General features: G+C 37.9%; 2 protein-coding genes across 3 annotated transcripts; one reads left to right on the top strand and one right to left on the bottom strand.

Moving 5' to 3' along the window:
* Positions 1-723: 723 nt before the first annotated feature.
* Positions 724-7,031, bottom strand: LOC104808138 (succinate-semialdehyde dehydrogenase, mitochondrial). 2 transcript variants are annotated; one of them, XM_010533702.2, is made up of 20 exons: positions 6,808-7,031; positions 5,843-5,956; positions 5,653-5,752; positions 5,434-5,482; positions 5,010-5,097; positions 4,816-4,926; positions 4,320-4,382; positions 4,079-4,189; positions 3,527-3,592; positions 3,327-3,404; positions 3,158-3,235; positions 2,795-2,861; positions 2,634-2,719; positions 2,392-2,424; positions 2,236-2,268; positions 2,029-2,129; positions 1,574-1,659; positions 1,319-1,425; positions 1,160-1,237; positions 724-939 (listed from the first exon to the last, which is right to left on the bottom strand). In XM_010533702.2, exons 1-20 carry the CDS (start codon positions 6,916-6,918, stop codon positions 901-903), a joined length of 1,599 nt encoding a protein of 532 aa, XP_010532004.1. In that variant the 5' UTR covers positions 6,919-7,031; the 3' UTR covers positions 724-900. The 2 variants fall into 2 exon arrangements, with proteins under 2 accessions (XP_010532004.1, XP_010532005.1); XM_010533703.1 differs by having other exon boundaries at positions 5,843-5,972; positions 6,808-6,892.
* A 267-nt stretch (positions 7,032-7,298) lies between these two features.
* Positions 7,299-11,367, top strand: LOC104808137 (ALA-interacting subunit 5-like). The gene is made up of 8 exons (XM_010533701.1): positions 7,299-7,622; positions 8,413-8,471; positions 8,581-8,655; positions 8,758-8,871; positions 8,977-9,047; positions 9,482-9,779; positions 10,281-10,570; positions 11,143-11,367. Exons 1-8 carry the CDS (start codon positions 7,535-7,537, stop codon positions 11,198-11,200), a joined length of 1,053 nt encoding a protein of 350 aa, XP_010532003.1. The 5' UTR covers positions 7,299-7,534; the 3' UTR covers positions 11,201-11,367.
* The last annotated feature ends 189 nt before the right edge of the window (positions 11,368-11,556 follow it).

Below are 11,556 nucleotides of genomic sequence, written 5' to 3'. Positions count from 1 at the left end.
ATTCCTTCCAACGCTCTTTTTTCCCGAATCTAAAATTAAATTATTCATCGAATTCAACACAAATTTCAATTAGTTACAAAAAAATGCCGATTTTTCTAACAAAAAAAATCAATTCATAATACAATTTAATTTTATTATCATTACAAAATAATATCATTTTTATATGATATAAACTGATGACGAATAAGAGACCAATAAATCACATATCAATTTTTTTTTCATTACAAAATATTTCAAATTATAATGCGAATGAATCATTTTTTCATTATAAAAATATCCATTTTCTGTTTTAATTATGTTACAAGTCGATGACAATACATACAATATTGACGACGAACAAGGGACAACAATAACGGAATTTGGATCGGTAAACTTATGTTTTTTTTTAGTCGGTTCAGTTATGTGAAACCCAAACGAAATGACACCTAGTTAGAATATTTCACATAATTCACGTCTAAAGATTATGGAAACAAGTGCGCGTTCAAAGATTCAAGAATCAAACATGATCTCAAGAACTTGTTCATCTTCCAATTTCATTCATGTGATATACCAAGGGACTGAATGGATGGAATTTTTGAAATTTAATCTAAAAACCAAAAAATAACAATCAAGATTTTATAAGTTTAGTTTTCTTAAAAATTTTGAAAAACTATTTTAATGGAAAAATCAACTAAAAACCAAAAGTTTCATTTTTTTTAGATTTATAAATATTAAAAAAAATCAAAAACCAAAATCCAGAAACTCAAAATAAAAACTATATGGTCTACCACCCGTCACTGTAACATGAGCTTATTTAAGGATGTAATAAGTGCCAATGAACTTAACAAGAGAGTGTTATAGAAACTGGAGATGCTATCTCCTGTTGTTTCGGTTTCAGCTCTCGGATTCGAACCCCCACCTTCATTTTCTGTTCATATCCCCCAAGCACACGTATTTTATCTGCACATTGAGCGACGGGTATTATCATATACAGAAACAAAAACCCGGAAGCGGAAACAGAAACAAAAGTCTACCTATCCATAGTTAGTAGCTGTTGATCGATTCTCATGTTATCGAGAAAAAAAGAGAGAAGAGAAGAACCGATTCTATCTCAAGAGTCAGAGGTAGAAGATTCGGCGAATGATCAGAATGATAGGTATATATGGATGAGTGTACTTGCCTCGAGATATTCATCCATTCCATACTTGGACCCTTCCCTTCCAAGACCAGATTGTTTCACGCCCCCGAATGGAGCAACCTGCAATATAAACGATCCGTGGTTATTATATGTTCTGCAAATAATCCAGAGGCCGAGAACGAAGGTTATTGATGGGCTTGCCTCGGTAGATATGATCCCTTCGTTCACACCTACAAGCCCGTATTCAAGAGCTTCAGAGACACGCCATGTACGTTGGACATTGTTTGTAAATATGTAAGCCGCCAGTCCTGCAAATGGAACAATCAGTTTATACATCTCAGAGACCTAATTTCCGGGGAAGACTATTAGTTGCCGTTCTCTAGTAATATGTCACGAGATACAGGAAGGACAGATACAGAAACAAGAAGATTGAGTATAGAGTAAAGAAAACGATACCGGCATTCGTGTCGTTAGCAATTCTGATGGCGTCCTCCTCAGTTTTGAACCGAATAAGTGGTGCAACGGGTCCGAAAATCTCCTCCCTGAGAATGGCAAACATGTTATTTGTTTAAACCCACTGATTTAAGAAAGAAAAAAAAAGGAGCATCATATCAGGCATTGGCAACCAATGATCACATCTCAGCTAAGCCAAATTTGTACATTCATAGTGTATTTTACGCAAAGAACCCATCACGGAATTAAACTGACACGGTCAAGTTCTGGATCCTTCAATGATACAGAAACTTTCATCCTTGAATATGAAGAGAGAATGGATTGTAGTGGTATAATGATCATATATTCTTATCGTATATATAGACAGGATGATAAAGATTCGAGACAATGCTTCAAGAAGTAAAATTCTATATCACCGGAATGGTGTGATGTGATGCCATGGATCTTTAAGTACTTACTTAGACATAAGCATGTCACTCTTAACATCACCGATAACCGTAGGCTCGTAGAAAGTCATCCCTAGACTATGCCTTTTGCCTCCAAGGAGTACTTTTGCTCCCTTTATAATGATCACATCATATGAATAAGATATTCCTTAGGTGTAAGTATTTATGGGAAGCAACATATGAAATATGCCACGAAAAAAAAGAAGAGAAAATACAAACCTTTGAAACAGCATCTTGAACAAATGTTTCGACCTGCAAGTATTACCATGGAAAAAGAAAGAGGGGTGTAGTTTGAACAAATTAGAGGTTTGTAGCGACAGGAGAAAACAGAGAAAAACAAGCAAAACAAAACCCGGCGTCAGAGATAGAACATGCCTTTTGTACTGCTGCTTCGTTGATAAGTGGCCCCTGCAAGAATGTTGAAGGCACAAATAAATTGACTGAAAAAGGAACAAGTCTAAAGATTTAGATGCGTTAATATGAATTTTGATTATCGATTACCCTAAAGCATACGAACATGTACACGGTCCAACATTTTTGTAACTTTTTACGGCTCATAATCTTCTTGGACAATAACATCCCAAGGCAGAAGAAGCATACGATATAAGGTCGCCTACCTGAGTTACCCCCTCCTTAAAGCCATCTCCAACCTCCAGTTTCTGAACAGCTTCAGCAAAAGCCTCAGCAAATTTATCATAGATACCTGTGGAGAAAATTTTCAGTTAATTACAAAAGGCAAGAGCCAGAATGAATCAGTACAAGCACTCTATTTTCTTACCATCTTGTACAAGCACTCTATTTGCACAAACACAAGTCTGACCACTGTTACGGAACTTTGCTGCAAGCTACAGTAACAAATAGGAGAGCGATTGGTGCTTAGTATTGCTTGATATCCCTCTAATTAAATAAGTGAAGAAAAACACACGAATTCATAAAATCCGCGGTGCAGTGCTATGTCTTAATCTGAAAAATCAGTAACTTGGACAAATCAGCAAGAGCAACCAAATATCGGAGATAACATATTTATATCACTTCAGAAACCAAAGACTGCCAATTAAACCGGAGTAATTTCTCTTTGATGCAATTAAATTTCGTATTGGATTGATAATGGGACACAATACCGTTGACCACTATGACTTACCGTTCCTTTTACAGCAACATCCAAGTCTGCATCATCAAATACTATGGAGGGTGCATTCCCTCCAAGTTCTAGGGATACCTAGGCCATAGAGGAGAAGAAAAGGTAGCTATTATATTGAAATTTAAAAAAGAAAATTTTTGAAGAATTTGATACTCTTGATCAAGCATACCCTCTTGACAGTTGGTGCAGCACCGGCCATCAACTTCTTCCCAACTGCTGTTGATCCCGTGAATGTGATTTTTCTTACCTGGTTAAGTAGATCAGTAAAAGAAGACAATAGATAAGGTTTCATATTAATCACCACCAAATGGTAGAAAGTAAAAGCACATAAAAGAAAATATAAGCAAGGACTATTTGAGGCCAGAAAACCTGTGGACTCGAAAGTAAAGCATCCCCAATTTCAGGAGCATTTCCCATGACCACATTCACTGCACCCTAATAAGAAACATATGCAAGTATTACAAGATGAAGAGATAAGTGACAAATACAAAAGAAAGGAGAAGCATAATTAGCAGTGGTCTGCTGGTATTAGCGACTGGAAGGTAAGCTAACCAAACATAGCCTGCTGCTCAGACGGTTAAGCACAAAGCAAGAAGCATTTACCAAAAACAGCTTTCAGGTCATAATAAGTCATGCATCAATGGATTAGGTTAGCTGTGTCATATTGATAGAACATACAAAATAAACAAACCAAAAAGCCACATGATGGTACAAAATACGAAAAAATGTTCCAACCTTAAAACTTACCCAGGTCATCCTTAATAAAACATGAGAAAATCAAGTGTATTCGGATCAAAGTCACCTTCAACAAGCCAACATGACCAATAGGTAGGTTGGTATAAATATGACTATCTACATAGGCTGACAAACACAGCAGAGATGATTATTTGCTATAGTTGAAGTCCAAAAATCATAAATTACCGGAGGAACTCCAGCTTGAAGAGCTAGTTCAGCCGCAGCAAGTGCAGTAAGAGGCGTAAGTTCAGACGGTTTAACAACCACTGTACAGCCAGAAGCAAGAGCAGGGCCAACCTGACATAAGTGACAATAATCCATATTAATTTTAAAGGAAACTTCATACGTGTCATCTAGTTGGATAGTATACTATACAGGCTATTTACAGAAAAATGGTAGCTAACTGAGAAGAGAAGCCAAACACGACCTTCCGAGTAATCATGGCTAAGGGAAAGTTCCAAGGGGTGATTGCACCAACAACGCCGACAGGCTACAGAAAGGATGAGGAAAGTCAAACTGAAACAGTGAGTGTAAGTAGCACCCCCTGTTATAAATATAACTCCAAAATGGAAAATAAAGTACACGAGAAATGGAAAAAGGAATTATATGAAGTTCACAGAGATCAAGATTGAAGAAGTACTTGAAGAAACATCTTGAAATACCACTATGAGAAAAAAATATATTTCAAGAATATGTCTACTGAAGGTGGTGGATGCAGAGGAAAGCTAAACATTCCCAAAGCATAGATAGCTTCCAAATTATAGCCCAAGCATAGATAGCTTCCAAGTTATAGAGTATAGGCCACAAAGCCTCCCAACAATGCACCCTCTAAATTAAAGAGCTAAGCGTAGAGAATAGCTCAGTGAAAAAATAATAAATACCTATATGGAAATCGGAATCATGCAGCAGGATATTACACAAACCTGTTTTAGAACCAACAAACGCCGATCCGACAAAGTAGCTGGAATTATATCACCGTATACACGTTTTGCCTCCTCTGAAAAGTACTCAATGAAACTCGCTCCATATGCAATCTGTAAACCAATTCATATCCTCATAAATTCCATTGAAGAAACAATTGCCGTTTAGTTCCTAAAATATAATTTGAATTGATTACCTCCCCTATGGCTTCCTTTAGCGGTTTACCTTGCTCCAAGGTTATTAGTTGTCCAAGTTCTTCCTTGTGTGCAATCAAGAGTTCATACCTGCATAAGGAACCATAATTTCAGCAACATACAGTAGCCTTTTTGTCTTCTAAAAAGCACAAGATAAAAGCACCTTTGTTTTGCCAATCTCATAACTTCGGATATATTGAACTGGTTATGATAACACTTCTTTCTTCTCTCAATAATATAGCGTATTTTAATGGGTATTTCCTCTATTGCAATATTTGGCTGACAATACATTCCTAAAATATGTCCATGGACATTGCAAACAGGTAACAGGTCTCTGTAAACAAACATAGATGTTTCGTATTCTCATGTGCCAATTCTCAGTAACCTTGCTGCAAAGTAAGAATTTTACAGGATAAATGCTTGTACCATCTCCGTAGAATTTTGCTCCTCTCTGCAGCCGTCACTTTGCTCCAAGCTAAACAGAAGAAACATATTAAACTAAGAAATATCCTTAACCATCAATTTTTTTTGGTTTGAAGATGAATAACAGAAACAGGACAGTGGAAAGAGCTACATGAAGTCTAAAAAAAAAAAAAAAAAAAAAGAGGCTCAAATTATGCAGAAGAGAAGACTAGGGTCTCATACAAGTAAATGCTTCATAAGCAGAGGCTATAGCATCATTTGTCTCTTTTCCACCCATACATGCAACATCCGCTACAATGTCACCAGTTGCTGGATTGTTAACCTGTGCAAGGAAATGAAATCTGATTTCAATAGAAAGCATTACAAACGACAGTTCGATTGAAAGGAAGCAAGAGACAGACACATTTAGCACCTTGATTGTCTTCTTGTCATATGCATCAACCCATTTTCCTGCTATCAGACCTTGTGTTCGTAACAGACCAGAGTTCCTTAGCTTCTCAGAAATGCTTCTTGAGTCCATGCTCATCTGATAATCAATTTACCTGATCGCTAAGATGTTTGTATATAAGGCGATACCTTGGATGTGCAAAGGCAGAGTTCGGTAAGAGAGTAGAGGGCATGAAAACAAAGAAAAACATGCTAAACTCAGAAGCATTTTAGACTTCTATCCTAAAACAATACCCATGATAGCCCTTTCGCAGATTGAAAGGAATTCGATTTGATCCTTTCTAGACAATACAGGATGTCAGGAACATCATTGATTAATCAGGCCATTTCTTCATAAGCAAGCATTTTTTACTTGAAGCAAATCTTCCATGTATCTGATATGGTAGTCAAATGGGCACAGAAGAGAAAAAAAGACGCGATTTTTGCAAGTAAACCACCGAAACTCCATATTCTGTGACTTACAGTAAGCAAATACAGATCACAAACCCAAAACACAGATTTCATCTCTCTGGGAAACATATCCAATTCACATAGCTCCTGAAAATTTCGCCTCTACAAAGGGTAAGAGTAGTTAGAAAGTTCAATTCGCGTTTTCAGACATCTTCGAGCATTTCTCCAGTACACCCATCAATGCCCGTAATCACAAGAACACATGCCAAACTAATCTCATGTCAAATTCCATCACCAAACACTACGAAAACACGCTCGGACAAGATCAGTAACTCAAAAAATTCCCGTTTGCAATCCACCAGAAAGACTACAAGATCGACGGATATGAGAAAGAAGAATTCAAAGATATAATCCGTTTTCCAGCTTATGATACATCATCAGCAACCCGAAGAGTTTTTTTTTTGTGGAAAGAAATGAAACCCAAAAGATATTTCCCAATCAATCAAAGAGAGACGCGAAACAGAGATTCATAGGATTTGCCTGGCGACACTGGAAGGAGACGGAGAGCGAAGCTTGAGTGGGAACCAAACGAGACGTGATTAGCCTCCTGCAACCGCCGATGGCGGCACGAGCTGACGCGCCGACTACCATTCTTCACTCCTTGAATCTCTTTATCGATCTGATCGACGAAGACGATGAAGTTCCGAATCCGTCACTCGAGAAATCAGAAGTTTGAAGCGATAAAATAAAAAAAAAATGAAATAAAATTAGAAGGCTGCTGAAATATTATTTTTTGTCCTTTTTAATGATTCGGAAAAGTCCATCAAAATGCATGAATCTGATAAAATATACTATATAATACGCCAATTAAATACCAATGTGATAATATCACCTTTTTTCTTTACTTCACCAATTATATATTCATACATATGTATAAATGTAAATATGTACAGTACACATTCATACACATACATAAATATATATGCCCATGTAATATGTATGCATGTATGTACAAATTGATTATGCCACGTGGCATTTTGCTCTTTTCGCTGGATTGTTACTGCGGAAAATTTTCGCACTCGCTCTCTCCTCTCTCTCCCCTTGAATTGAATCCCAATTCCATGACCTCCATAAATCTCTCTCCAAAAGCTCATCTTCTCAGAGAGAATTTCTCTGTCTCGCATTTCACATCCAGATCCGAATTCCCTATCCATATGATATCCTTTTGGCCGGCATTTCTTCTCGTATTCACCAATTTATTCGCGTCATGAGTTCCAGTGCGGCGTCATCCGCCGTCGGAGGCGGCGGATTGGCGGAGTCTTCCAATGCCAAGAAGATCTCGAAGCGACCCAAATGTGATTCCTCTTCCGAATCTTCGTTGTTCTTACGATTATTTAGAGAATCATGTATGATTCCACGGAACTTGTTTGATTGTGTCGTGGGTGATTGTATTTTGATTTTCTGACTCTGTTAACATGCGCATTTTCACCAGGTACCTTTTCTCCATTGATTCATGTAATATGATAAATAGAAACTCGTTCGTGGGGTTGATCTGCTGCATCGAGCACCGTATTTCTGTTCGTGTTTTGACTGTGCACGTTATACGTGAACATTGAGCATGCGATATGCATTGGTGATCCATGCAGGGTATATTTTAGATTGGCAATATCCTTACGAGATGGCATGTTTGTATTTCTATGCATATAATTTGGATTTTGGTATGAACCAGAGATGTTGATATATCATGTCTAGTGGAAGCTCATGTGTTTGGTTGGTTCTCGGTTTGGTGTTTATTGCAAGTGTTCTTAGTTTAAGGTATGATGTCTGGTGGGTTTGGCTTTTGCTTATAGTTCTCTGAAACTGTCGAGTCTCTAATCTAATCAGGATTCGATTTGGCTATCAGCTTATCCATTCGTATTGAACCAAATTGCTTATAAAGTTATAGATTTTGTTCCATATCAGAGGATCAAGTACCGACTGGTTCAACATGGTTTTAAGCAAAGAACAACGGTTATGTGGTTCTATTTAACTTGCTATTCATGTCATGACCTTTCTGTATCCCTTATAGTTATGCTTTTTATTCGCATATGAAAGCTATAACCAAATTGACTAAAAGGAACCTGTTGTCCAAATTTGCTTTACCAGATTCAAAGTTTACTCAGCAGGAGCTCCCTGCATGCAAGCCGATTCTGACTCCAAGATGGGTAAGCATCAGTATCATGCCGCATTCTAAGGGGAATCACTTTGAGTTCATGTCAGTTAAAGAATGCATTTGCTCTTTTATCTTCTCTTTTCTTTGGGCCTATTTTGTAGGTGATTTTGACTTTTCTGATCATTGGTGTTGTCTTCATTCCATTTGGAGTGCTCTGCCTCTTTGCTTCTCAGAGTGTATGTGCATGGAGCGAATGTTTCCGACTTTGATATCTTTCTGTGTTTGTTTTCAGTCTTCACTTGTGGTTTATTTCGGATATTTTCTTTTTGCACGTGAAGGTCGTTGAAATTGTTGATTGGTATGACACAGACTGCATTCCTGAATCGTCTAGAAGCAACAAGGTCGCTTACATACAAGGTTTAGGAGAGAAGACCTGTAATAGAACTCTAACGGTAAGGATCACCTTTCATGGAACTTTGGTTCTTCCTTGTATGGTAGTATTCTGTAGTCTCCCCAAGATATGAACTTTTCACGCAAGCCCCTTCTTGTTTTGATAGGTGACAAAAACTATGAAGCATCCTGTCTATGTATACTACCAGCTTGAGAACTTCTACCAAAATCATAGGAGGTAGACTGCTTCTGTCACTGTTATATGATTGATCCTGGATCAAGTAAATGCTCTCCATCAGTGTCTGACGCACTTTATCTCCATATTCAGGGAATTTGGTTGTTAGAAATGATTTGTGGTCACTGTGCCCTACAATAAAACCTGGTTTCTGTCGTGAATTGATTCATGATAATCTTGATCAGGAATAAACTATTACAGTTCCAAAAAAGGCTAAAAAGCGATTTGTAGAATTATTATTTGTATAAGAAAATGTTAGAATTTTCAAGGTGAGATGTGTTTAGTGTGACCACTGCATATTATTTGTGCTTGAGAAGTGTTTTTCCATTGTTCACTTCAATGCCAGTAAACGATTCCTGGGCAGTTCTACCCAACCATGAAGTTCTCTAATTCAAAATGAGTTCTATCAAGATCCTCTTTGATTGGCTATCTTTCAGGTATGTGAAGAGTCGAAGTGATGCACAATTGAGAGACCCTAAGCATGCAAATGATGTGAGCTCCTGCTCACCCGAAGATATTGTTGCCGGGGAACCAATCGTACCCTGCGGTTTAGTTGCTTGGAGTTTATTCAATGACACTTATGACTTCTCCAGAAACGACCAACAACTTCCCGTGAATAAGAAAGGAATCTCGTGGAAGAGTGATCGGGAAAAGAAGTTTGGCAAAAACGTCTTCCCTAAAAACTTTCAGGAAGGATCTCTTATAGGCGGAGGAAGTCTTAATCCACAAACACCAGTAAGCCTTAATTTACTCTCTGTTTTGATCTATTAATTGACAATTCACATTCGTAAATGTACATTCTCCATTCATGTTAACATAGTTGCCTTTTGTGGGACTCAGTTACTTTCCATAGCGGGTTAATGCGCAATGGCACATAGCTACTCTTGTAACTAGACACTTTTGTATCTTTCGTGGTATCTGTTCACTTGCTAGTTGCATGAATTGATAGTATCCCTTGTTACAACTTACAATAGTAACCCAAAGTTAAAATCTTTTATGCCGGGGTAGAATTTCTACCGTAGAAAAGGGCAAATCTTTTTTTTTTCTATGTAATAACTTGCAAAACTTTGAACATGAGCTGTTCAGGAATCAGAATGCAGGAATCTTTTAGCGTGCTTCACGTTTCCACCTTATCTCATGTTTTGAAACAGAGCTTCTGGAGCTGATTCATATGAAGCATTCTCATGAACACAGAAGCAGACATATAACACTATCTGAATTTCTTTTGTCTAACAGTTGAGCGAGCAAGAAGACCTCATTGTCTGGATGAGAACTGCTGCTCTGCCAACGTTTAGAAAGCTGTACGGGAAGATAGACATGGACCTTCAGGCGGGCGATACCTTGAGAGTATTGTTAAAGAACAACTACAACACTTACAGCTTTAACGGGAAGAAGAAGCTCGTGTTATCCACGACTAGCTGGCTCGGCGGAAAGAACGACTTCCTCGGGATCGCTTATCTGACCATCGGCAGCATCTGCTTATTCTTGGCCCTTGCATTCTCTGTCTTGTATCTGGTTAAGCCGAGGTACATAATCTCCACACTTTCTCAGCTTTCACTCATAGCACGTTACCGAGTCATCGAAGGTTCCATGATCTAGAGATCAAATGGCAGTTAAAGTCATCGGTTTCGGCCTTGGATTTATATAGTGCATATAGTTTTCGGGGTATTGCATATGCCATGAGAGTTTTATCTAGTGTGCAAATTTGGGGTAGGCACGGGACAAGTATCCGAATTTTCAGGCATACTGGAACTCGATCTCGTCTTCATAGGGTTTTTCGACCAAACTATCCGATCTCAACCTCGTGAGCATCAGGTCTCCGCGGAGTTTCGTTAATTGACTATCGAAACCCGAATTTGTACCCATAGCTTGGATTCCTGATGCTCCGGAGCTGCGAGTGTCCAAATTTTGGGTCCAGAGGACGGATACCCGTTTGGGTATCGACGTCCAGCCCTAACTTCTGCATCCATTGTACGATGGTCACTTTAACCTCCTCCACATTTCGCATGGAACAGATGTAGGGTATACATAGCGTGTTTAGATACGATGAATACCATCTAATCGGGCTTTTCTTTTCTTCTTTTTTTCTGGGTTTCAGACAACTTGGAGATCCGTCGTACCTGTCGTGGAACAGAAGTGCGGGAGGTGGACGATGAAACCCCGTATCAAAGAGACAACTATAACTACCTTATTGATCATTAAGACATTTTTGAGTAATCTAATATTAGCTACCGGATTGTTCATATCGTCTTCCAGGTTTATCCGATTAAAATTCGGTTTTTGTTAAGAATAATTGTTCATTTTATAAATAAATTTTCGTTTTCGTTCGAATTTACTGTTCATATATGTTTATGCTTCATTTTTTCGATTTTATAATTTTCTAAGAGCGTGCACAGCAATGTTTGTATTCCTTTCTATTATTAAAAGATGGATTTCAGTTGGTCCACGGTATTATTTTTATTTCGTATTTGATTTACAAAGAAAGATTCTCACGAATTATACCGCACTAAAT

This window comes from Tarenaya hassleriana, unplaced genomic scaffold, assembly GCF_000463585.1.
Source record: "Tarenaya hassleriana unplaced genomic scaffold, ASM46358v1 Cleome14, whole genome shotgun sequence".
Lineage (NCBI taxonomy): Eukaryota > Viridiplantae > Streptophyta > Magnoliopsida > Brassicales > Cleomaceae > Tarenaya > Tarenaya hassleriana.
The sequence above is the reverse complement of the archived record's forward strand: the minus strand, read 5'-3'. Positions and strand labels throughout refer to the sequence as shown.